General features: G+C 42.6%; 1 protein-coding gene across 1 annotated transcript in view; it reads left to right on the top strand.

Moving 5' to 3' along the window:
• DIS3 (DIS3 homolog, exosome endoribonuclease and 3'-5' exoribonuclease) overlaps positions 1-14,527 on the top strand; it is a 39,495-nt gene extending 24,968 nt beyond the window's left edge. Inside the window, exons 13-22 of the mRNA XM_044285280.1 lie at positions 453-517; positions 1,062-1,146; positions 2,026-2,153; positions 4,108-4,194; positions 4,366-4,522; positions 7,735-7,949; positions 11,132-11,300; positions 11,883-12,041; positions 12,135-12,257; positions 13,500-14,527. Coding sequence (XP_044141215.1) covers positions 453-517; positions 1,062-1,146; positions 2,026-2,153; positions 4,108-4,194; positions 4,366-4,522; positions 7,735-7,949; positions 11,132-11,300; positions 11,883-12,041; positions 12,135-12,257; positions 13,500-13,583 — 1,272 coding nt within the window. The 3' untranslated portion in view covers positions 13,584-14,527. The remainder of the gene's footprint in view (positions 1-452; positions 518-1,061; positions 1,147-2,025; positions 2,154-4,107; positions 4,195-4,365; positions 4,523-7,734; positions 7,950-11,131; positions 11,301-11,882; positions 12,042-12,134; positions 12,258-13,499) is intronic.
• Positions 14,528-24,000: the final 9,473 nt, after the last annotated feature.

Raw genomic sequence — 24,000 nt, 5'->3', positions numbered from 1 at the left:
TCAAAGACAAGCCCAGCCTGCGGAGCACGGACAATTATAGCCCCCTCAGCATCCTAATAGCCAATCAGCTGTCGTCTCCAGGGCTCCGCTAACCTTCCCCTAAACCCTGGGACAACATAGGCTAAAAATCCCACCAATTGCAGGACGCTCACTGGGCAGAATTATTCTTCTGCCCAGTGATCCCACAAGAGCGGGAAACCCTTTTCCCGCCCAAATTGCCTCCCAAAATAAACTAGCTATCACCGGGCAGACAATCCCACAGGGCAAACAGCCATCAGGCAAATGCCAGTATGGCTATGCGTCCCCCTCCATAATGTCCGGGGTCCCCTCATTCCCTTTACTTGGTGTGCTTTTAGCATATTTGTAAAAATCTGCTTCTGTTGCACTTGATCACCATGAGTTATTACTGCTAACACATCAAAGAATACTAATATCTTGTTTTCTCCTTTCAGAGGATTGACATGGTCCCAGATCTCCTCAGTTCAAACCTATGTTCTTTAAGATCAGAAGTGGACCGGTATGTACATTTTATATATATATTGTGGGGTTTCGCTTTGGTAGACAGGATTAGCAGGCTCAGTATAGAGGCAACAACAAGTTCTTTGGATCAAACAGTTCAGTGTTTTAGTCACACTTTAGGCAAGTGACAAAACAAGCAGTCATATCAAACAAAGTCACCTTGCGGTGTTGGTGGTAATTCACACCATGCGGCAATTCTGCCTCAGAGTTCTTGCCATAGCAGCACCAACCTGTTTTCACACCAAACAGGTAGCAAGCCTTCATCCAGACACAAGGCTCCCAGATCCCAACACAGAGACACGGCTTCTGAGCCCAGCTGCCTATTTAAGGACAGCCAGGTGCTGCCAAAACACAGACCGGCACTTAAAATCCAGTCCGGTATTTGACCTCAACTGGCTGTAAATCCGCCCAGCAGCACATGTTGGGAGGAAAATACCTGTTTTCCCAGATCAAACCTCTCACTGTGTCACAATGTGTATATTCCACAATATTTCTTGAAATTGAAATCTACGTTTTGTGTTCTATGTTATCTTTTATTGCAGATTGGCGTTTTCCTGCATTTGGGAGCTAAACCAGAATGCTGAAATCATTAACACAACATTTACCAAAAGTGTTATCAACTCAAAAGTGAGTTCTGTGTGTGTATTCTTTTTCTTTCAGATGTGCTGCTTATGAGATGGATGGTATATCTAGTTGTACGCCCATGAGTTTAGGCAGTGGCTTGCTTACCATGGAGGCATATCACACCAGTGCTTATGGGTCTTGGTGAGAGGTGGTCCAGCGCTGAACCACTTCTGCTGCTTCCCAACACCAATTCACAGCATTTTCCTAAAACGATTTTACAGCTACCGTTGTGTTCAATGGTAACTACAAATTTCTGGGCACGGAGCTCCTTTTTGTGGAGCCTGTTTAATAACGTACTATGTGAAGGGAAGTGAGAGACATAAAGCTGTATGGGGGAGGTTTAGTTATTCGCTGGTGTAAATACATTGAGAAAGATGGTGTGCAGAATGAATAAAATATTTATAATTTTTCTAACATAGAAGTCTGGTAAATAAAAAATTCATAAATCTGTCTGAAACCTTACTTGATGGGTGGGGAGCATGCTAAGTTTAGTTATGGGGCCCTATGATATCTGTGTACACCCCTGGCTTTAGCTCCTACTAGTTCAGCATTTAGTGTAGCACCCTTCATTTCTATGGGAATTCCGGAGATAGCCAGAATGAATGGAGCGGCCTTTTCATTTCAGGGAGATATTGGACCCCTATTCTTGTGATCGCTGGGAGTCCCACCAATAGGACCCTCACAGATCTAATAGTTGTAAATTTAATGTAAAATAGTTGTATAACTTAATGTAACCACAATACCCCTTTAATGTAATGGGTTCTGATTTTTCAGATTTTATGTTTCCCTTTAATTATTTAGCAGTAACATTTGTATTTTGCTAAACAGAGCTAAAAGTATTCTGCTGATGGAATTGCATGTTGTTAACTTTCCCTCTTGCAGGCTTCCCTTACCTATGCAGAAGCACAGATGAGAATTGATTCTCCCAACATGAATGATGAGATTACCAAAAGTCTCCGTCAGCTGAATAAATTAGCAAAGATTTTGAAGAAGCGGAGAATAGATAATGGGTAAAGTATTGAATATTTTTGTTTCTGACCTTTTACTATAAACTTTTGCAATCTGTCATGGACACTGAAATATTTGTTTGGTAAAGAGACATAGCGGTAGAAGATAAGTTATTCTAAGACAAGACATGTTCCTTCTAAACTAAAGTCCTCCCGTGTTTGGTTCGAAAGATAAGACCTAGGCCAAGCAGGCACCCTAGTGTGACTTGTTTGGCCATCTGTCTCTGGTTTCCATCATTGTTATAGTGATTTTGACACTGATTTTGTATTGTATTTTTACCAGACCTTTTATCTGTTTATCAAATAAATGAGGTGGTCACTTCCCAGGTTCTTTCCTTGTTCTGGGCATTTGCCAAAAACATTAAGCAGACCTGTGACATTTTTAGAAAATTCTTGTAATGTCCATGAATTAACAGTTCCGGAGCATCTTTTCTCCTATAAATTTTAAGAATAAATTGACACCTTAACATCTCAGGGCTGTATTTGGATTCTTGACATGTTAGATTCAAGCTACTCAGTTATCCCTTTTACTGAGGCCTCCCAATGATTCCCGGCATTTATTTACAATCAATTTATATATCTAGAAGCCCGTAGTTTTGTTCAACGTTGTATGAATAATATTCCGGAGGACTCTAGAGGGGCTTGCTTGAATGTATTTCTCAAGAGCGAGAACACAGATCTATTCCACTAAGTACTAACTACAGATGTCTTAGACCATTAATAGATTGGGATATAGTCGCCACAGGTCCAGGGAAATGGATCAAGGACTTTCCAAACCTTGAAGTCAAAACATTATTGGAAGCTACTCTGAAAATACAAAAATACCCCAGTCAGTAGCTATACGGATATGGCCTTAATGATATTTCATAGAGATTATGTGACACCTTACATTAAAAATAAAATGTCTCCTGATTGTACCTATTCTTGCTCTAAATGTAATACTCCTAACACAGATCTATTCCATCATCTGTGGGGCTGCACACATATTCAAGAATTGTGGGCACAGGTGCGATCCCACATATTACTAACTTACAATATAACCTTCACTGCTACTCCTCAGTGGACATGTTATCTGAGGAACAGCAATGTCTCCCTAGACAAGATTAGGCTTTATTACATATTTGGGTGGTTGCTACTAGAGTATTTTAAATCAATGGCTAGACTCGGAAACTCCTTCTATCCCCTTTATTCAGGCTAAAACAACATTCCTGTTCAACATGGACTGGATTTTCACATTGTCAGATAAAGATAAATTGACCAAAAGGTTTTTTGAAAAATGGTCTTTATTCTTGAATACTCTTAGACTTGCTGGTAATTTGATTTCCAGGAATTCCTTACCACAGCACCCTTACATTCCCTCACTTTAGCGGTTATGTGAATTTACCATATGGAGAATTCCTATTGGCTTTAATAAATCTGTTGCATCCACCCTGATGTAATCTTAAAAACACTGGAGGGTGGTGGGGGAAGGGATTTATGAGGAATTTCCATGATTTATGAGGGATTTATGGATTCACACACTGTGGCACACTGGATAAGTGAGAAGTGCTAGATTGATGGATGTCCAACTAATGAGACCCCCTTTTGATTGGCACAACGCTTTTCCCATGTCCCTTGTTTGAATGGATTGGTGGTCAAGCATGTGTGGTGCTGCTCTATTTAAAGTCTATAGGATTGACAAAGATAGTAGAGCGCTGCACTTTGCTATGTCTGTCAGTCCCATAGTCGGTCAATGGAACATTTTCAATTGCTGCTCTGTCCAAACAGGACACAAGACCCCCTTTTGGCCTATACAGGTATCGGAATAACCCTCCAAACTATTGCTGGTATCCTAAAAGGAGCCAAGTAGCTTCTTTTCATATAATTCAGTCCTAGGGAGCTTGGCCCTGTTTATTTTTCACAATATTTTATGAATTTGTCAAGCACTGTAACTGAAGTCTTTTCATTTGTGTTACAGAGCCTTAACACTTTCTTCTCCTGAGGTTCGATTTCATATGGATAGTGAAACTCATGACCCCATAGACCTCCAGACCAAGGAACTTAAGTATGTTTGTCTTCTTTTGTTAACTGTTCTGTATACTTGTTTGTAACTAGGTTTTCATTGTGTTCTTGTATTAAACATCATCATTATGTTGTATAGTCTTTTAGATCAGGCGTAACTCTCTGAGCAGTTTCACGTTCACTTGATTGTATTACTTTTCTGCCCTGTTTTTAGGGACACCAATTCAATGGTGGAAGAGTTCATGTTGCTTGCTAATATTTCTGTGGCACAGAAGATTTATGATGAGTTTCCAGAATATGCCTTACTGCGTAAGCATCCAGCCCCGCCACCCGGAAATTATGACATCCTTGTAAAAGCTACGCGCTCCAAGGTGCTGGTTTGTTGCATTATACTGATAGAATGTTGTATTTTGTGTTATTTTTGTTTTGTTTTTTTTGAAGCCCTCCAAAGAGACCACCCCTTTGAAAAGACCACTTCCTTATCCAGACTAGATTTCTTGTGGCACATTTTCAGTTCCACCATATACAGTGAAATCTGAGATGATCACATTGAAGTGAAAAATAGTTTTTATGAGTTGCTCGTCGGAGAGAGAGAGAGAGGTTTCACTGTATTATCCATACTGGCCATCCTCTCTGAGGATACCACCCCCTAGAAGATCCCTTTTCAGTGCAATTTTAGGTTGTCGCTTAAAAGAGCTTTAACTGCTTTATTTAGTCACTCCTGACTACATTTACATGTTATGCTGGCCATAGATTTAAAGAAAAGGATAAACTTCATTCAATTATTTATCATTCGTTTCGGTTTACTCACATCACTGATGGACATTCCTATGACGTATCTCTGCCCTTACATTTCTGATGTAAACTTTTAATTCACACGTGAGCTAATGCAACAAAGGGACAGTCTTGTTTAAAAATGTCTGCATTTCCATGGCTCTAGGAGCCAGTGGCGTGCCCAGGGTGTTTGGCACCCGGGGCGGGTCATTTCTCTGGCACCCCCCCTCCCCCCAATACTTGACCACATACCTCTTCCATCCAGGGATATCTCCTGTCATGTAGACCTGCTCTTTCCTCTTCTCCTCCGTTAGACCGCCATTAGAAATTATTTCAGCTGCATCTCGTCTCTACAGAGTTTGTAACACAGACACGTTAGATTTCTCAATTTTTACATCAACCTCCCCATCCTGGTGTCCCCACAGTGTCATCCTGCTGTCACCCCCAATACTGTGCCTGTTGTACCCCCCTAATGCCCCAGGTACTATACTGCTGAAAGAATAGTGACCCTAAGGCTACATTCACACGTCAGTATTTTCCTATATCCCGATTTTCGGTCCGTTTTTTGCGGATCTGTTGTTCCTGAAAATGTTTCCGTATGTCATCCGTTTTTTGCGGATCCGCAAAAAACGGAAACATGTATAAATTTCAATAATCAAATAAAGTTGTTTGGAATTCATTGAAAAAAAAATGAAAAAAAATAATAATATTTGTTATGTGTTTCCAGGAACGGAATCCGCAAAAAACGGATGACATACGGAATGACATCCGAATGTCTTCCGTTTTTTTGCGGATCCATTGACTTTGCATTGTACCAGGATCCGATTTTTGCGGAACATAATAGGACATGTTTTATAATTAAACGGACATACGGAACAACGGAAACGGACAGCACACATTGTGCTGTCCGATTTTTTCCAGGACCCATTGAAAATGAATGGGTCCAGATCTGGTCCTGATCTGTTCCGCAAAAAACGGAACAGATCAGGAAAGAAAAAACGGACGTGTGAATGGACCCTTATAGACATAATTGGAGTCTTTTATCAAACTGGTGTAAAGTAGAACTTGATTTCCAAAAGAGCTGTCCAATATGAAAGGTGGAATCTGATTGGTTGCTATGGGCAACTAAGCCAGTTCTACTTTACACCAGTTTGATAAATTACCCCAAATGTCCCTATAGTGTCTACAGCAGCTATAATGTCCCCTAGAGGGCACCCAGTAATAATACCACCCTATATTGTGCTCCAGGTAATAATCCCTGTATAGTGTCCCCAGAAATAATAGAATGGCCCCTACAGTGCCTCCTTAATAGCAAGGCCCCCACGCTGCCCCCCCCCCCCACACACAGTAGTGTCCCCCCACATTGCCATCCCTCCCATAATAAATTGCCACACAGTATCCCACCATATTCCCCCCACGTCCTCCTGTGTGCACCCCCCTCATGTCCTCCAAAGTTGCCACATAAAAGGAAAAAGAAAGAAACCCTAAAAGCTAAATACTTAGCAGAGTCCCGGCACTGTGCTGCTGAGTCCCGGCACAGGGGCGCGCGATGACGTCATCACACGCGCCTGCGCCTTGATTTCGCTATCGCATAGGCTTCAGGCCTACTAGGCCTGAGGCCTATTGCGGTGATCGGCGGCGGGGCAGGGAACTATGCGGTCTGCTCCCTGCCCTGCCGCAGTATGTGGGACTGGGTCACGGGTGTCAGCGCTTTAGCAATGAGCGCTTACATCTGTATTGATGGAAGCGCTCATTGCTTCTGGGCCTGCTGGCACCCCCATCAGAGCCGGCACCCGGGGCGCTCCGCTGCTAGGAGCTTTTATGTAATTTTTTCAGTTGTGTTCTTCTTACTGCTGCCACACTCTTGTATTTGAAATTGTGAAGGGTAAACTGTAGCAATGTCATGTTCTGTTAAAGGGGCTACCCCGTGATTGATGTAAAAAATGAAAATCAGGCATCATGTAGTACATGACAGTATCTCTTGACAAACAGAGAACCAGCCCTGTACCTCACGTGGATCCAGAGATATCCCCATTCATTGCTTCAGTGGCTCTTATAGATTTATTTCAAGCTGGCAGCTCAGAGGGTGTGTCCTTTTTCAGGGAGCATGACCTTTCTTTTGCAGATCTCTCCCTATCACAACTCAGGGGGCAGTTGTAAGATGGAGCTGAGCATGTGCGACCAGATCAGTGAGGTGGACAAAGAAATTAAAATAAATGGCAAACAGTCGGTGGCGCTATACAGATATATTTTTATTGAATAGCTTAGTGGCTATACTACATTTTTAATTACATGCAAGTACAAAAGAATATTCTTTGTGGGACAACCCCCTTTACTGAATTGTCTAATGAATAATTTCCTAAAATAATAGACTTCATAAAATTTCAACTAAGGGTGCACAACCTGCGGCCCGGGGGCCACATGCTGCTCTCGATACTATTGTGTGCAGCCCCCAACCCTCAACAGAAATGTATGTCTAGGTCTTGTGGCTGCTCACATGTATTTTTCATGTATTCTTCCATTAGTTGGGAATCCTGGAAGTGTAACTAGACATTTCTGATATATACTGCCGTAAACATAGTATTTCAGTTGGTAATACCCCTTTTAAGTTTTATTTTCGCCCCTAGGAAATGGTTCAGGCTGACAAGGTGGCCCCCAACCAGAAAAGGTTGTGCACCCCTGATCTAAACCAAGGCTGTACTCGAGTGTTATTTTTATGAAATATTGTAATTCTTTTCATGCAGCACATAATCTGTATTGTAGTTTGAACATGACCAAAACTTCTTATCCTCCTCCTTTTCCCCCCCAGAATCTAGAGATTAAAACGGACTCCGCCAAAGCTCTAGCTGACTCTTTAGATAAAGCAGAATGTGCCGAATTTCCCTATTTGAACACATTATTGAGAATCCTAGCAACTAGATGCATGATGCAGGCGGTATACTTCTGCTCTGGAATGGACAGCGACTTCCATCACTATGGTCTAGCCTCACCCATTTATACACATTTCACTTCGCCCATCAGAAGGTTTGTAATGATAAATAATTGAAAGTGGGCAAAGATCCCACCAAGAAATGTCATGGGCACCAGACAAAAACTGGCATATGTTAATGAACGTTTTTGCATCGGTTCACAAATGGGATGAAAACTACATTAGGGTGCATTCACACAACCATGTCCATTTTGCAGTCCACAAACTGCAGATCTGCAAAACACGACTGTGTGCACCCCGCATCATGGTGCTGCCAAAGATAGGGCTTCTGGGTCTGTGCGACCACGCAGCAAAAGGTAGGACATATCTTATCTTTGGCCACAACATGCGGATCACGGACCCATTGAAGTCAGTGGGTGTCTGCAATGCGGGGTGCACACGACCAGTGTCCATGTTTCTCGTGAATGGCATTGGGGGACACAGCACCAAGAGTATATGCTCAACTGCCACTAGGAGGCTGACACTAGAAAAGAAAGGTGTTGGCTCCACCCAGATGGGCTATACCCTCTGCTCAGAGACTTAACTAACCAGTTTTAGTCTAGTGTCCGTAGGAGGCAGACATGACCTGCTTTTTTTTTTAGTTTATTTTATTCTTTTTTTCTTCTCCTGCAGGATGGTAGATATCCACTTTAGTTGCACCCCCTGCGGGTGCATACTCTAAACAGTACCTCGCCGGTAACCCAGTCCCCCATTACTGCATCCGCAGTGGCATGCCGGTAATCCCACATATGTGCGAGTTCGCAGAAGGGGTGATCCTGCTGCGCCTAAAGATGTCAGATGGTGAGTATTCTCCCTGCGTCCCTGTCCCATGGGTTTAGGATTAGTTCCCCTCTTTTGCCAGGGGATGGGAGCACCTTATTCAGGGGGCCTGAGAGGTCCCCCTATTCCCCTTGTTTTCCCCCTGCTTCTAGCATGGTCTGCGGCTCCCCAGGTTAAGTTGTTTGCCTGCAATCCAGAAGTTCCTGGATTCTGACCCAGCACTGTTAGCCTGGGAGGTGGGGTAAATTTTTGACCTTGTGGAGGGGCTCCCTTCTTTCCGGAGTCCCACACACCTCCCCTTTTGGTTAGCTGGGCCTCTATCTTTCTCTTCCCTGGCCTTCCTTTACTTTAGTCCCTGGCTTTTGCCTGGGACTGGGCCACAACTTACCTGCCCTGTTTTCGGGCCCCTGGTGTTTTCGTTTGCCCGGGTTTTTTTTTTTTGCCCTCCCTGGGCGTCGCTTCTCACCTGTTCAGAGGGCCCCCGGTCTCCAGCAGTTCTGTCCCGCAGACAGCGCTCCTTTCCCTGACACTGCATTAATTGAGGCCCCAGCTTTTACCTAGCCTAGGCTGCATACTGCTCGTCCCTCCTTCAAGGCAAAGCCCTCCTGGCATGCCCGCCCTAAGCCTTCCAAATCCCAGTCTGCAAAGCTGTTATCTGCATGACTGGTTTCCCCCACTCAGGATTAATGGAGCGCAACTGTGGACAACGCCTGGGTTCTGGAGGTAGTTTCCTCCGGGTACAAAATAGAATTCTCCACCCTTCCCACGGGTTGGTTCTTCCAGTCGTTGCCAGCCGCCCAGGTCCCCTGCCTGGGCGCCCTTTTTTTTTTTTTTTTTTTTTTTGTTTCAGGCCATTCATTCCCTTAATGTGCACAGGGTGATTGTTCCTGTCCTGACCTCGGAACGTTTTCAGGGGTTTTACTCAAACCTCTTTACGGTTCCCAAGAATGACCGTGCTCTTCGTCCCATTTTGGATCTGAAGGCGCACAATTATTTCGTCCGAATCCGCCACTTTCGTATGGTGTCCCTCAGGTCGGTGATTGCTTCCCTCGAGGTGGGCGAGTTTCTGTTGTTCGACATCCGAGACTCCTATCTGCATGTCCCCATAGCTCAGTCTCATCAGAGGTACCTTCGTTTCGCGGTAGGTTCTTTGCATTTTCAGTTTGTGGCGTTTCCCTTCAGCCTGGCATCTGCCCCGAGGGTCTTTACCAAGGTGTTTCTGGTCGCACTTCTCCGTGCCAGGGGAGTTGCCGTAATACCCTACCCAGACTATCTTCTGGTGAAAGCTCCGTCCCGGGAGGACAACCTATCCAGCCTCCACATCACCCTGTCCGTGCTGTCCCAGTTCGGCTGGCTGGTGAATCACACCAAGTACTCCCTGGTTCCCAGTCAGAGGATGGAATTCCTAGGCATGGTCCTCGACATTCGCCTTGGCCAAGTGTTCCTTCCTCAGGACAAGGTAGTGCTGTCTGGATGTGGTTCGGGCGCTTCGGCTGTATCTCCAGCTAACGGAGTCCTTCCGTCTATCTGACTCTCTCTTTGTTATCCCTGAGGGCTCACGTAAGGGTTTACAAACCTCCAAAGCGACCATCTTCCATTGGATTAGGTCTGCCATCAAGGAAGCTTATGTGGCGAAGGGTCGGGAGTCCCCTTTCTGGTTGACCGCTCACTCCACTAGGGCGGTCGGGGCATCAAATCTCCAGATTTTACCATATTCATTCCTTGGCCTCTGCTGATGCCTCTGTTTGGGTCGCAAGGTTCTGCAAGCGGCTGTGCGCTAGGTTCTTCGCATGGCCTTTTTTTCCCACCCTCGGGGTCTGCTTTGGGGCGTCCCATGATGCTGTGTCCCGCAATGCTATTCACGAGAAAAATGGATTTTTGTACTTATCGTAAAATTCTTTTCTCGTTGGATGCATTGAGGGACACAGATCCCACCTTTTTTTTCCCCTTCGGTAAGGTTTTCCGGATTTCCCTGGACCCTTTGATAATGGTTCTCTTTTTGGTTTAGGACATGTTGGCTTCACTGTTGGTCCGGATGCAGTAAGAGCATCAGAAATCCAGACTAACTGGTTAGTGTAGTGTCTGAGCAGAGTGTATAGCCCATCTGGGTGGAGCCAACACTTTTTTTTCTTTTCTAGTGTCAGCCTCCTAGTGGCAGCTGGGCATATACCCATGGTGCTGTGTCCCCCAATGCTTCCAACGAGAAAAGGAATTTACGCTAAGTACAAAAATCCATATTTTTAATTTTTTTTTTTTTTTAAGTTTGCAATCCGCAAAACAGACACGTTCGTGTGAATGCACCCAAAGTTATTGTATGCCAGTTTAAGTAGTACAAAAACTAGTACTAGGATTTAACTAAAGAGGTCTCTAAAATTTTGGGAGTTTGTGGGCCTATAATATTGGAAGGCACGATTAACCAAAAAAAAAAGTGAATTTAATTTCAATGTTCTTTTTCTAGGTACGCTGATATCATAGTACATCGGCTTCTCGCTGTAGCAGTGCGTGCAGACTGCACTTATCCAGATCTTACAGATAAACATAAACAGGCGGAAATCAGCAAAAATATCAACTACAGGCATAAAATGGCGCAGTATTCGCAGAGAGCGTCTGTTGCCTTTCACACTCGGGTATGTATTTCTTTGCAGCGATCAGCCCTTCTGCATACATAGTAGAGGAGTACACAAAGAAAAAGCTGTCCTCGTTGCCATAGCAACCAGTCAGAGTGCAGCGTTTAATTTTTCCAGCGCACTGTAAGACATTAAAGCTGAGGTTTAGTGGTTGCTGTGGGCAACAAGGACAGCCTTTCTCTTAAAACAGTTTTGATAAATGAGGACACAAGGAGTATGATTACTAAAACTGTATGCTATTCTCTAACGAACCAAAGTTTCAAAACTTTGCACAGACTCCATATTGCGCAAAAATGTTCTTTCACTGCTCAAAAAAGTGGGTGTAGCTTATAGTAAGGGGCGGGGCATGCTCAGCCCAACACATTTTACATAATTTTGTAGCTGACTTAAAATGAAATCTACGCCAACCCATAACTGTCATAGATTTCCGTTTTCGAGAACAAGACACTGCAAAATTCTATTAAGACCGACGCAGGAAGTGCCGGTCTTTAGTAAATGATAGAAATTGGTAATTACCACACTTGATCAGGATTAATGTTCTTGCTCCGTTTTTCTTTAACGCTTGCATTATGTCTTTGACAGCTCTTTTTCAAAACAAAAGGCATTGTGAACGAGGAAGGATATATCTTGTTTGTTAGGAAAAATGCAATCGTTGTTCTGATCCCCAAGTTTGGTTTAGAAGGCACAGTCTTCTTTGAAGGAAAAAACCGAGTCAAGTGCCAGCTGCATTTCAATGACGAGGTAAAGTCAGGCACTTAAAAGGAGAACATTAAAATAATGACATTGTATGTGGTTGTAAGTTTTTTTTATTTATTTATTTTCTACTTTTTTCAGATTCCTTCACTAACTGTCGAAAATAAAACTTTCCACATGTTTGACAAAGTAAAAGTTAAAATTAGTCTGGATGCATCCAACATCCAGCACCAGAAAATCTGCATGGATCTAGTAGAGCCGGAGGTTAGTACTTTTATGAAATGAATCCCTAATGTTTTCATTGGCTGTGTAGTCGACAAATCTAAAATATAGCGCATGTGGGTTCACTTTTAAGTCTTTTTTTTTTTATAACATTTAAAGATGTCACCTACTTTAGACATTAACTCTGAAGGAGTTTTGAAGAGGCAAAACTTATTTTATTTTTTTGTTTTGTTTTCATCCACATAGCTGTATGAGGGCTTCTTTTTTATGTACAAGTTCTGTTTTTGAATGGCAGGAACCATTTAATTTATCATATCTTGTATTGAAAAATGGGCAATATGATTCTTTATGGCAATATGGTTAAAATTACGAAACTCCATATTTTTTTTAATCTATACAATTTTCAGTGATGCCGAACACCAGACTAAAATTCCTTGAAATTTTGTAAGTTTTTTTTATCACCATACTCTGACATCCAACTTTTTTTTTTTTTTTTTTTTTTTTTTTTTTTTTTTTTTAATACTTCTGTCTGAAGAGCAACTTGAGTATGTTGTTGTTGTGGTGTTTTTTTTTTTTTTTTTTTTTTTGTTAGTTTTTTTTGCAGGGCAAGCTGTAGTTTTTAATAGTACCATTTAGGATTATGTAAGAATGTTTGATCACTTTTTTATTCAATTTTATTTATGGGGTGAGGTGACCATAGGCTGAAGTAGTACACTATTGCAATCTGTGAGGATTCTGCTGGCTTCCTAAAGCCCTGCTGCAGCTGCGTTTTGCTATGGCAGGCCTGGGATCTTTTACTAGGCCCCAGGCTGTCATTGCAATTGACTGGAACCCTGCATTTCACTGCTATTGAACACTGCATTTGAAAGGATAAATTACCGGGATTTGCACTTTACACAGATCCCAGTCAGATCCTAGTCCCACAGGTGTCAGGAGTACTACCAGCATTCACCGTGTATGTAGCAGCACAAAATAACTGTATGTTATTTTGCACAAAGGGGTTTAAAACATTGTTGCTGTAATTCCTTTGTTTTTAAGAGGACTTATTTTTTGCAGGAAAAGTTGTTGTTCTCATTGGGGCCATATTCACACCGGCCATACTTCATAGCATAGCATCAGCCTACTTTTTTCATTTAGCAACAGTTTTTTGTCTATGTAAAAAGTGTACATTCTTGAAACATTGTGCATATAATACTGTAGTCCAGCCTTTCTTTATGCATCTCACACTTTAAAACTGTACAACTGTAGAGGCAAATCAGTCATCTTGTGCCTTTTCTTGGATAGATTCCAGGTATTACCTCAACTGAGAATGACCAAAGGCAAACGAATGGTGAACCAATATCCAAGAGGAGTAAGATCAGAAAATAGGACTACTTCAGAGGAAGCACAATATTTTACAGGACATTTTAAGTCATTTTATTCTTATTTTTTTTTTAGCTATTTCAACAGGTCATTGATCTCTATCTTCAACGATATTGTTCTTTTGCATCTACTACCTTTAATGTGAACTCTGTATTTTTAGACAAAATGTAGTTTCAGCTGAAAACGTTTTGTATTCTATCATGTGTATTTTGTAAAAAATCTCCACCCTTCTTTCGTCTACATTTTATCTCAATTATTCTGCTTTCTACAAAAAAAGAAATTTTGTTACCAGGTTGAGCTCAGTATAAATGGATGCAATGATTTAAAGGGCATAAATTCCTGGTCGATTAGAGAATGAGTGGTCTTCATGCCTCCTGGTTTATTGTAACAGGAAGATGCTGGTTATTTGCTGTTGCTTGCAGGCTATATCGTGTTCAAGGGCGGACTGGGAATTTAAAGTAGCCCTGGAAAAAGAAATGTGTCCCATGTTGTAGGCAGGCCCAGCACACATGGAGGGGCAGTGTATATTGTGCTACACCTTGGTATATGGTTCTGCAACAGAACCAAATATTAACGTGAAACATGATATATAATGCCCCAGCACAACCAAATACCATAGTGGATCACAATATACTGCCCCAGCACAACCAAATACCATAGTGCAGCACAATAAACTGTCCCAGCAGAAGTTATGCCACATGGTCCATCTTACACAGGCTGTAATCTGGCTTCCAAGAAGTACATGGGACCCCTACTGTATCTCTAACTTTAATACAGATATTTAAGCTATAATAAGTGTTTATGAGCTGTTGAGAGATCAGAGATAAGGCTTCACATAAGCCATCAGCTGAGGTCCCTGATGGAACACAGTGTAAACAGCCAGCCTACTACTGGAGAACCTCAATGCTGTACAAAGGGACATTTTTAATAAAGAGCAAATGAAAAAATGATTCTTGGCTTAAAATTAGTACAATCCAATAATAATAAAAAAATCCCCAAAAGGTGTCAATAGCCTTTAATGTTCGGGATTTACACCAATACACTAAATATCTCTCTTTATACCCCCCCCCCCCCTTTTTATTTTATTTTTTTATATACCACTGTTCTTCAATGAAGGTATTGCAAGTACTATTAAATGAACAATATACTTTCAAATGAATGATAAAAATTAAGGGATAATTCACATTTACAGTGAACATTGTGTACATCTGGAAGGATTTCTGCATTGTAATAGAGTACCATGTCACTCATAGGCTCTTGTGTTAAAAATAAAAAATATGTACAAACCGGATTCCAAAAAAGTTGGGACACTATACAAATTGTGAATAAAAACTGAATGCAATGATGTGGAGGTGCCAACTTCTAATATTTTATTCAGAATAGAACATAAATCACGGAACAAAAGTTTAAACTGAGAAAATGTACCATTTTAAGGGAAAAATATGTTGAATCAGAATTTCATGGTGTCAACAAATCCCCAAAAAGTTGGGAAAAGGCCATTTTCACCAGTGTGTGGCATCTCCCCTTCTTCTTACAACACTCAACAGACGTCTGGGGACCGAGGAGACCAGTTTCTTAAGTTTAGAAACAGGAATGCTCTCCCATTCTTGTCTAATACAGGCCTCTAACTGTTCAATCGTCTTGGGCCTTCTTTGTTGCACCTTCCTCTTTATGATGCACCAAATGTTCTCTATAGGTGAAAGATCTGGACTGCAGACTGGCCATTTCAGTACCCGGATCCTTCTCCTACGCAGCCACGATGTTGTGATTGATGCAGAATGTGGTCTGGCATTATCTTGTTGAAAAATGCAGGGTCTTCCCTGAAAGAGATGACGTCTGGATGGGAGCAGATGTTGTTCTAGAACCTGAATATATTTTTCTGCATTGATGGTGCCTTTCCAGACATGCAAGCTGCCCATGCCACACGCACTCACGCAACCCCATACCATCAGAGATGCAGGCTTCTGAACTGAGCGTTGATAACAACTTGGGTTGTCCTTGTCCTCTTTGGTCTGGAAGACATGGTGTCCCAGATTTTCAAAAATAACTTTGAATCATGACTCGTCTGACCACAGAACAGTCTTCCATTTTGCCACACTCCATTTTAAATGATCCCTGGCCCAGTGAAAACGCCAGAGCTTGTGGATCTTGCTTAGAAATGGCTTCTTCTTTGCACTGTAGAGTTTCAGCTGGCAACTGCGGATGGCACGGTGGATTGTGTTCACTGACAATGGTTTCTGGAAGTATTCCTGAGCCCATTCTGTGATTTCCTTTACAGTAGCATTCCTGTTTGTGGTGCAGTGTCGTTTAAGGGCCCGGAGATCACGGGCATCCAGTATGGTTTTACGGCCTTGACTCTTACGCACAGAGATTGTTCCAGATTCTCTGAATCTTCGGATGATGTTATGCACAGTTGATGATGATAGATGCAAAGTCTTAGCAATTTTTCGCTGGGTAACACCTTTCTGATATTGCTCCACTATCTTTCTGCGCAACATTGTGGGAATTGGTGATCCTCTACCCATCTTGGCTTCTGAGAGACACTGCCACTCTGAGAAGCTCTTTTTATACCCAATCATGTTGCCAATTGACCTAATTAGTGTTAATTGGTCTTCCAGCTCTTCGTTATGCTCAAATTTACTTTTTTCCAGCCTCTTATTGCTACTTGTCCTAACTTTTTGGGGATTTGTAGACACTGTGAAAATTTGAATAAACGTATTTTTCCTTTAAAATGATACATTTACTCGGATTAACCGTTTGATCTGTCATCTACGTTCTATTACAAATAAAATATTGACATTTGCCATCTCCACATCGTTGCATTCAGTTTTTATTCACAATTTGTTTAGTGTCCCAACTTTTTGGGAATCCGGTTTGTAACTGCGCCATATGCTTTTTGCAGAATTCCTTTGTACAGAATAGCATAGCAGGCTCCACTCTTCCTTACAGCCACTTTAGCCTTTGCTGAGTAAATGGGAACATTTGACCACACTGTCAGCCTGTGTGATCCTAAAATAGGCAGTCTTGTAGAAATCTTACAAATAACAAAAAGCTTTTCTGATCCATTCCATTTAACTTAGACAAGGAGTTTTTTGTCTGTAAAATCCTTGTTCGTTGGGGTATAGCTGCTGCCACTAGGAAGCAGACAGTGAGCAAAAGGGCCATATTCATCTTGTAAAATCAGATGCTGTATTAAAAAATAATAACAATGCTGAGGGAGCTGTGTCCTGGAGTGAACCCAATGAGAAAGGGATTTTACAGGTGAGTATCAAAAATCTTTTCTCCCACGTGTCATTGGGGGACACAGTAGACTGTAGCATGACTTGAAAGATTCCCAGGGGAAATTGTCTTGTGGAATGAGCTGTAAGTAAGAAAAGGAGAGTCCTTCCCTTAGCACAATAGGCTGTGAAACCTAATCCATAAAATGAAAGCCTTAGATTTTGTACAGAAAGATGAAAAGAGCCAGTTCTGCAGAAGGAGACTGGGTGAAAGAACTGTGAGACAAAATGGTGTAGAGAGCCTTCCCTTAAAAAAGGACCACCTTCAGCAGGAAGGACAAACCCAGACAGAAAATGACAAGAACTGCCAACTGACACAGTCAGCTAGAAGTGACAAATGTCAAATAGGGTACCTACCATCAAGAATCCTCACACAGATGTTTTGGGACCAGACTGAGTTGTGGGATCACAACAAGAGAAGCCAGATGAGCGACAGCTTTATAAGAAAATCTGTATGTTAAATAAAACCAAAACCCTAGATCCAATCCCTGCTTGGTGCTTGCTGAAGGCACATCCTTACCACATATAAACCACAGGAATAAGAAATATCATTCATTAATATAAGGAGCAATTCCCTCCTTTCTTTTTTTCTTTTATTGATTTTATTTCCATCAGTGGGGACCAATGGATCTATGGATGGATATTCAGCTTGGCTGTTTTTCAATATCATGTTCCAAGGCTTGTTAAAAAGTCTGACTTTAACTTGTAGGGAGCCACTTCCAGATGGTGCACTAGCGAAATGGTTCTCTTTCTCTGGAAGGACAACCCTTCTAATGTCCAGCAGTTTGAAGTATCAACTGTTTTTCATCAACAGGCTAAGAGAAAAAGGGAGGTAGGTACATTTCTTGATCCAAGGAAAAAGTTTGATGGTACCTTAGGAAGAAACCCTACCAAGGTACAATCCTTTTGTTAAGTCTGATAATACATTAGAAAAAAAACCTGGTCAGAGAGGAATCTGAAGTACAGATCCACTGATGACAAGACTAGGATCTCCCTCTTCTCATTACAGATTTCATAAGTAGATAGAACTAACCTCTTTAGTGTGTGTGTCAAACCTCATCCAGAGGTTCAGAGGGAGATAATCTTAATACGTTTAGGATTAAGTCAAGGCCAAATGTTAGCAAACCTTTCAGGAACCTTTTCATCAAGGACTCTTGTGACAGATAAATTTGCAGAATCACCAAAATTTTGACTTTCAGGTTGATTTTCAGATTCCTTTTCCAAAATTTTCCTGCAGAAAGCCTAAGAGGGTGATAATCTGTGGTTTAGAACTATCCACTCCTTGAGAATTCAAGCAGAATAGATTCACTTGATACTTGTGGAAGCCCTTTAAGTGGATTGAGACCTGGCTATGACAAGGTCTTCATGACTGAGAAGCCACCAAGTTGCTATAGTGGCTGTCCGATTGAGTCTCCCCAGCTCCTGGCCGAATTGAGTGCTCTAGACATACATCATTTTCACTGGAGAAGTCTTTAGATATATTCCTAACTCATCTGAATTATTTGAAAACAATATAACTTTTTCATGGATTGAAAACCAGAGTGCATCAAGGTCTTCATGATTGCATCAGAGGGGCCTCTAGATAATAATAAAGGTTGGTAAACCTATAGGCTAGGGCAGAGATGGGCAAACTGCGGCTCTCCAGCTGTTGTAAAACTACAAATCCCATCAGCTGGAGAGCCGCAGTTTGCCCATCCCTGGGCTAGGAGACAGAACTTCTTCAGGTCTGGCAGAGATTTGTGCTGTAGACATACAATCTGCAGTGAGGGAAATCTCCACTTACACCCTTGACTCATAAATGGGGAAATATAACCTTTTGGTACATTTAGAACCCAAGTGTGGCAAAGTCTTCATGACTGAGTCAGAGAGGCGTCTTGTAATAGAGGCTAGTCAACCTTGAGGCTGTCCGACTGAACCTCTTCAGGTCTTGGCAGCGTTCAGTGCCCTAGACCCACGATCTGCATTTGGGAAGTCTCCAGTTACACCATTGACTCATCTGAATGGGTTGGGAAACATGACCTTTTGGTAAATTTGGGGCCTAAAATGTGCCATGGTCTTCATGACTGGATAGGAGAGAACCCCAGATAGAAATAGAGGCTGGTCCACCATCAGGCTAAATCTTTCCAGATCATGGCAGAGTTGAATGCCCTAGACACTCAGGGTCTGCACTGGGAAAGTTTCAGTAACACCCTTGACTCTCCATCTCCATGACTTAGTCTAGCCTGATTTTCATAGAACGTAGGTATGATGGAAACTGGTGGGGAAATTTAGGCCAGCTTGAACCTCCAAGGAATGAACAGGGTATCCGCTGCCAAGGGATTGTCCTCCTGACAAATGGAAATGAATGTTTCCATTTTGGCACTGAACCCAATTGCCCTGAGATAAATCTCTGGTACTTTTTCACATGTTGGCAATTTGCTTGAAGATTTCTGGATTCAGAGTCCATTCTCCTGGAATTGCTAGACCTTGACTCTGTTGGTCAACAACCAATGTTCAGGAACCTCAAATAAGTACAGCAGACAGATAGGTCGGGTTCAATTCTGTCCGTGTCATGATCCATCCAACTTCCTTATGAAGGGGCTCTGATCTGGTGCCACTCTGCTTGTAATGTCTGCTTTTACACAGATTGCTTCACCCTGAGTCTGTGGGGTGAGTCAGGAAGGACCTTACGTAGCATTAACTTTAACTTTTGAGGTTTGAGGAGAGAGACCTCTCAAGGGATTTCAAGAGCCCACTGGTTGTATGCACCTCCAGGTGCAATTCTCAACCTAGTTAAGAGTTATTACTAGTCAACAGAATCCAGATCGGCTACAACACGGAACACTCGTCTCTGAGATGTTTCTACTAGAGATGAGCGAATCGAATCCCACAAAGTGGAATTCAATCTGAATTTCATGATAAATTCGATTTGTCTCAAAGCCGAATTTCCTCGTGCTTCGTGTAAGCGAACAGATTTAACCTGAAATAGTATTAAAAAAAAATATTCTTACCTCCACCATTTGCTCACGAAGGGCCGATATCTTGATTTAACGTCTCGGCCGAAATCCCGTGCGTCAGCCGCGTGATGACATAATCTCACGCCAGATCTTCAAGCAAGATGGCGGCGGCCTGTCACGAGCAAATGGATGCGGTAAGTTTGATTTATATATATTTTTTTTTAATGTTAATTTTACAGTTTTCACACTCAGATGCCACGATCATGTATGAACGCGGCATCTGAATGGTACAATGATGAGGCAGCGCTATCGCGGGATTGATAATCTTGAAATGACAGGGTTCAACCTCACTGGGGTATATTTCCACAGGCGCAGGATCTCTTCTCTATATAGAGGGCATAAGTGCCATAAGGCTCAAGCAGTTGCAGAGACATGATGCCCAAAACTTTCAGCTGCCAAGATGCTTTCCTCAGCACATGTGTTGAAAAAAATGGCCAGCAGCCTGCAGTATCATGTTCCTGCCTGCCTTTTGAACAGCTACTCTTAGGTAAGTAATCTAGAGAATAGGTAAGTACCATAATCTAGAGACCAGGGACAGGAGCTACAATTACAGTAGCATAAGGACTTGCTCCTCACTCAGGAGTAGGACCACATTAGCTAAGATCAGGGATCAGCAACCTCCAGCTGTTGTGAAACTATGACTCCCAGTAAGGCTATAATCGTAAATGTAGATGGTAGTCGCCAAACTAGTTAAACACTATCACTGAAAACGACTACCTAAAAATTAACTTTTATTGGAATGATCTAAAATAAATAATCCCTACCAAAGGGATATACAGTAGTGCAAAAACAACACAAAAAACCGACTATACAAAACAAAGAAGGTCTGGATCAGACAGAAGGCTAAGCTTGAGGAAGACAAAAATGGGGGAGAGGGGGAAAGCACCGGGGCAACACGTGCCAAATCAGTGTCTATCCCTATGATGTCCCTTGTCAAGTCCTCAGCCCGGAGATGTGCCTTGATGGTAGGCACACTCCGTCCACGTGCCTATACTGTCTATCCTTATGATGCCCTTGGTGTACTAGCCCATATGGATATTTGGGTACTAGTATATGTTAGATACTGGTTGTCAAACCACGTGTCCCGACGCGTTCTCCCCCCCCCCCCCCCTCCTCATTCAAAAGGGGGTTCATCAGGGGACATATCTGTACATCAGTGTCAAATGGACACAAGAAGTGCTCAACAAATATCAAAAAATGAAATAATAAACTGGAGGCCAAACCAAAACACACACCACCAAATGCAAAAATGACCACCCAGACGGTTGGTTAAACGGTAAAGCAACCAAAGAGTAGTCAAGAGTATACTTAACTGATGGTCATGATGAGGGTCAAGCTGAGTGGTCCAAGATGGTGGTCTTAGGAAGGGCCTCCAGGGGGCAAAAAGTGATGTGGCTCCCAGTATGCTCCATTCACTCCTTTGGGAGTTCTGAGAACAGCCAAGGAGGTGTGCATGCTGGGAGTTGTAGTTTCACCACAGCTGGAATGCTGAAGGTTGCTGATCTCTGGCTGAGATAGTAAAATATGCAGCCACCCTGATTGACTCTGTCAAGGCTTTATATCCTCGTCTTGGTATTGACATGAGGAAACTCAAAGGAGATGTTCCACCTCAGGAGGGTGAATATTTACCCTTAAAGACTGCTGTAATGATTTTAATTTCATATCAGGTCTCCATTATTTTATCTAATTCTGAACCCAAGAAAGGAAAAATAAACATAAAATTATTCAACCAAGTGAACAGCTCTAACACTGGGTTCAAACCTGAGCATACTTGAACGTACGCTCTGTATGCGCGATTGTACGGGCGTTTGCAAATCGCACATACAGAGACAAGCGAATGCCCATTGTCACGCGTTCCCGCTGAAGTCTATGTACGGGAACGCGCGACAAGACGCCCCAAAGAAGCTCCTGTACTTCTTGGGGCGTCTTACAGCGCGATCGTACACGCTGTAAAACGCTCAGGTGAGAACCATTCCCATAGGGAATCATTGGTTCCTGCTTGTTGAGTGTTTTACAGCGCGTAGGAACCAGCTGTAAAACGCTCAGGTCTGAACCCAGCCTCAAAGAAGCAGTGTAGCCCCTATGCTCACAGTGTGAACAGAAGCCAGAGGGGTGACTGATAGGCATTTTAACAATACATAGATCTTCTCAGGTATGTGTCTGAGAAACGCTGAATATGAAGGATGCTTCCACCCCAACATGAGTTACTACGAACACTCGTTAGCGATTTTCTGGCAATCTGCCCGTGTAATACAGCCTAAGGGTCCATTCACACGTCCGTTGTTTCTTTCCTGATCTGTTCCGTTTTTTGCGGAACAGATCTGGACCCATTAATTTTCAATGGGTCCTGAAAAAAATCGGACAGCACAATGTCTGATTTTTTTGCTTGCAGCGTTCGGGTGTCCGCCTGGCCGTGCGGAGGCAAGCGTATCCGTCCAGACTTACAATGTAAGTCAATGGGGACGGATCCGTTTGAATATGACACACTATGGCTCAATTTTCAAACTGATCCGTCCCCCATTGACTTTCAATGTAAAGTCTGGACGGATCCGTCTGAGGCTACTTTCACACTTAGAAATTTTTTAACTATATAATGCAGACGGATCCGTTCTGAACGGAGCCACCGTCTGCATTATATGAGCGGATCCGTCTCAGACGGATCCGCTCTGAACGCAAGTGTGAAAGTAGCCTTAGACCAAGAGTACAGATCTGGCAGGAGTTAAAGTACCGTAATTCCTTCCACGATAACATAAGCTTATCGCACTGGCTTAGTTAAAGGCCCCATGCACATGACTATTTGATTTTGCGATCCACAAAACACAGACATCAGCAATGTGCATGCTGCTGTTCTCTTTTCCATTCTGCAGAAATGTCCTATCAGTCCACAAAATTCTATGTTTTTTGCTGGGCTACGGCAGACATACATTTATGCAGCCCCATTGGAATAATTTGTTCTGCAAAATCTGGAATTAGCCTTACCGGTAATTCAGTTTCCATGATATCACCATGACGGCACACAAGGAGATTGACCCCTGACTTCTGTAGGGGCAGGAACAGAAAAAGGTTTAAACCAACACCAGTGTTTCCGAAGGCATTACCTCATACCTACCAGAAAGTCCTCCCGAAAAAAACTAAAACAAAACGGTGAGCGAATAATGTGCCGATCTCATGGAAACGGAATTACCTCTAAGACCAATTCCGGATTTCCAAATAATCACTACGACGGCACACAAGGAGATATACAAAATTATATATTTTGGGGGGGGGGGGGGGAAATGCCTAAAGCACTTTACGTCCAAATGACAAGTCTAAAGTTTTGGAAAAATCTAGTCTATAGTGCAGGCATGGCTAACCTGAGGCTCTCCATCTGTTGGAAAACTACAACTCCCACCATGCCCTGCTGTAGGCTGATAGCTATTGGCAGTCTGTGCATGCTGGGAGTTGTAGTTTTGCAACAGCTGGAGAGCCTCAGGTTGGCCATCCCTGCTATAGTGCTTCATGAATGTATGTACACTAGACCATGTAGCAGCTCTGCAAATGTCTTCTAAGGCTGCTCCTGCTTTGTCAGCCTAAGAGGACATGACCCTGGTTGAATGAGCTGTCAGGACAAGGGAGGTCCTGAATCTAATTGTAAAGGGAAATAGTGTTCCTAATCCACCTGACTAAGGCTTCATGCACACATTCATGTGAAAGAGGCCTTTGTCTCGGGAACTCTGGATTGGGATGTAAAATCAGTCCCTGATGAAAAAGGTCCTTCCTGGATGGAAGAGGCCAAGGATCCGAGATAGAGTTTCTCTTGAGGGAGGAAAACCAGCTTCTCTTTGGCCAGAATGAGGTTATTAGAATTATTGTTGTATTGTCTTGATGGAGGTTTTGAATCACTTTTGGATGAGTGGAAGCGGTGGAAAGGTGTAACTGAGACCCCGTCCTATGCTAGGGTAAATGCATCTAATACCCAGGGATTTTGGGAGCAGAATCTTATTACCTTCGGATACTTCCTTGAAGCAAGCAGGTTCACTTCTGGAACGCCCCATTTGTCTACTATCATTTGAAAGACTTCTGTATTTAGAGATCATTCTGTCTGGTCTAACTTCCTCCGAATGATATAGTCCGCCTCTAGATTCAGCAACCCTTTGAGATGGATCGCCG

Source organism: Bufo gargarizans, chromosome 3 (genome assembly GCF_014858855.1).
Source record: "Bufo gargarizans isolate SCDJY-AF-19 chromosome 3, ASM1485885v1, whole genome shotgun sequence".
Classification (NCBI taxonomy): Eukaryota; Metazoa; Chordata; class Amphibia; order Anura; family Bufonidae; genus Bufo; species Bufo gargarizans.
Note: the sequence above shows the minus strand (reverse complement) of the source record. Positions and strands in the feature narration are given on the sequence as shown.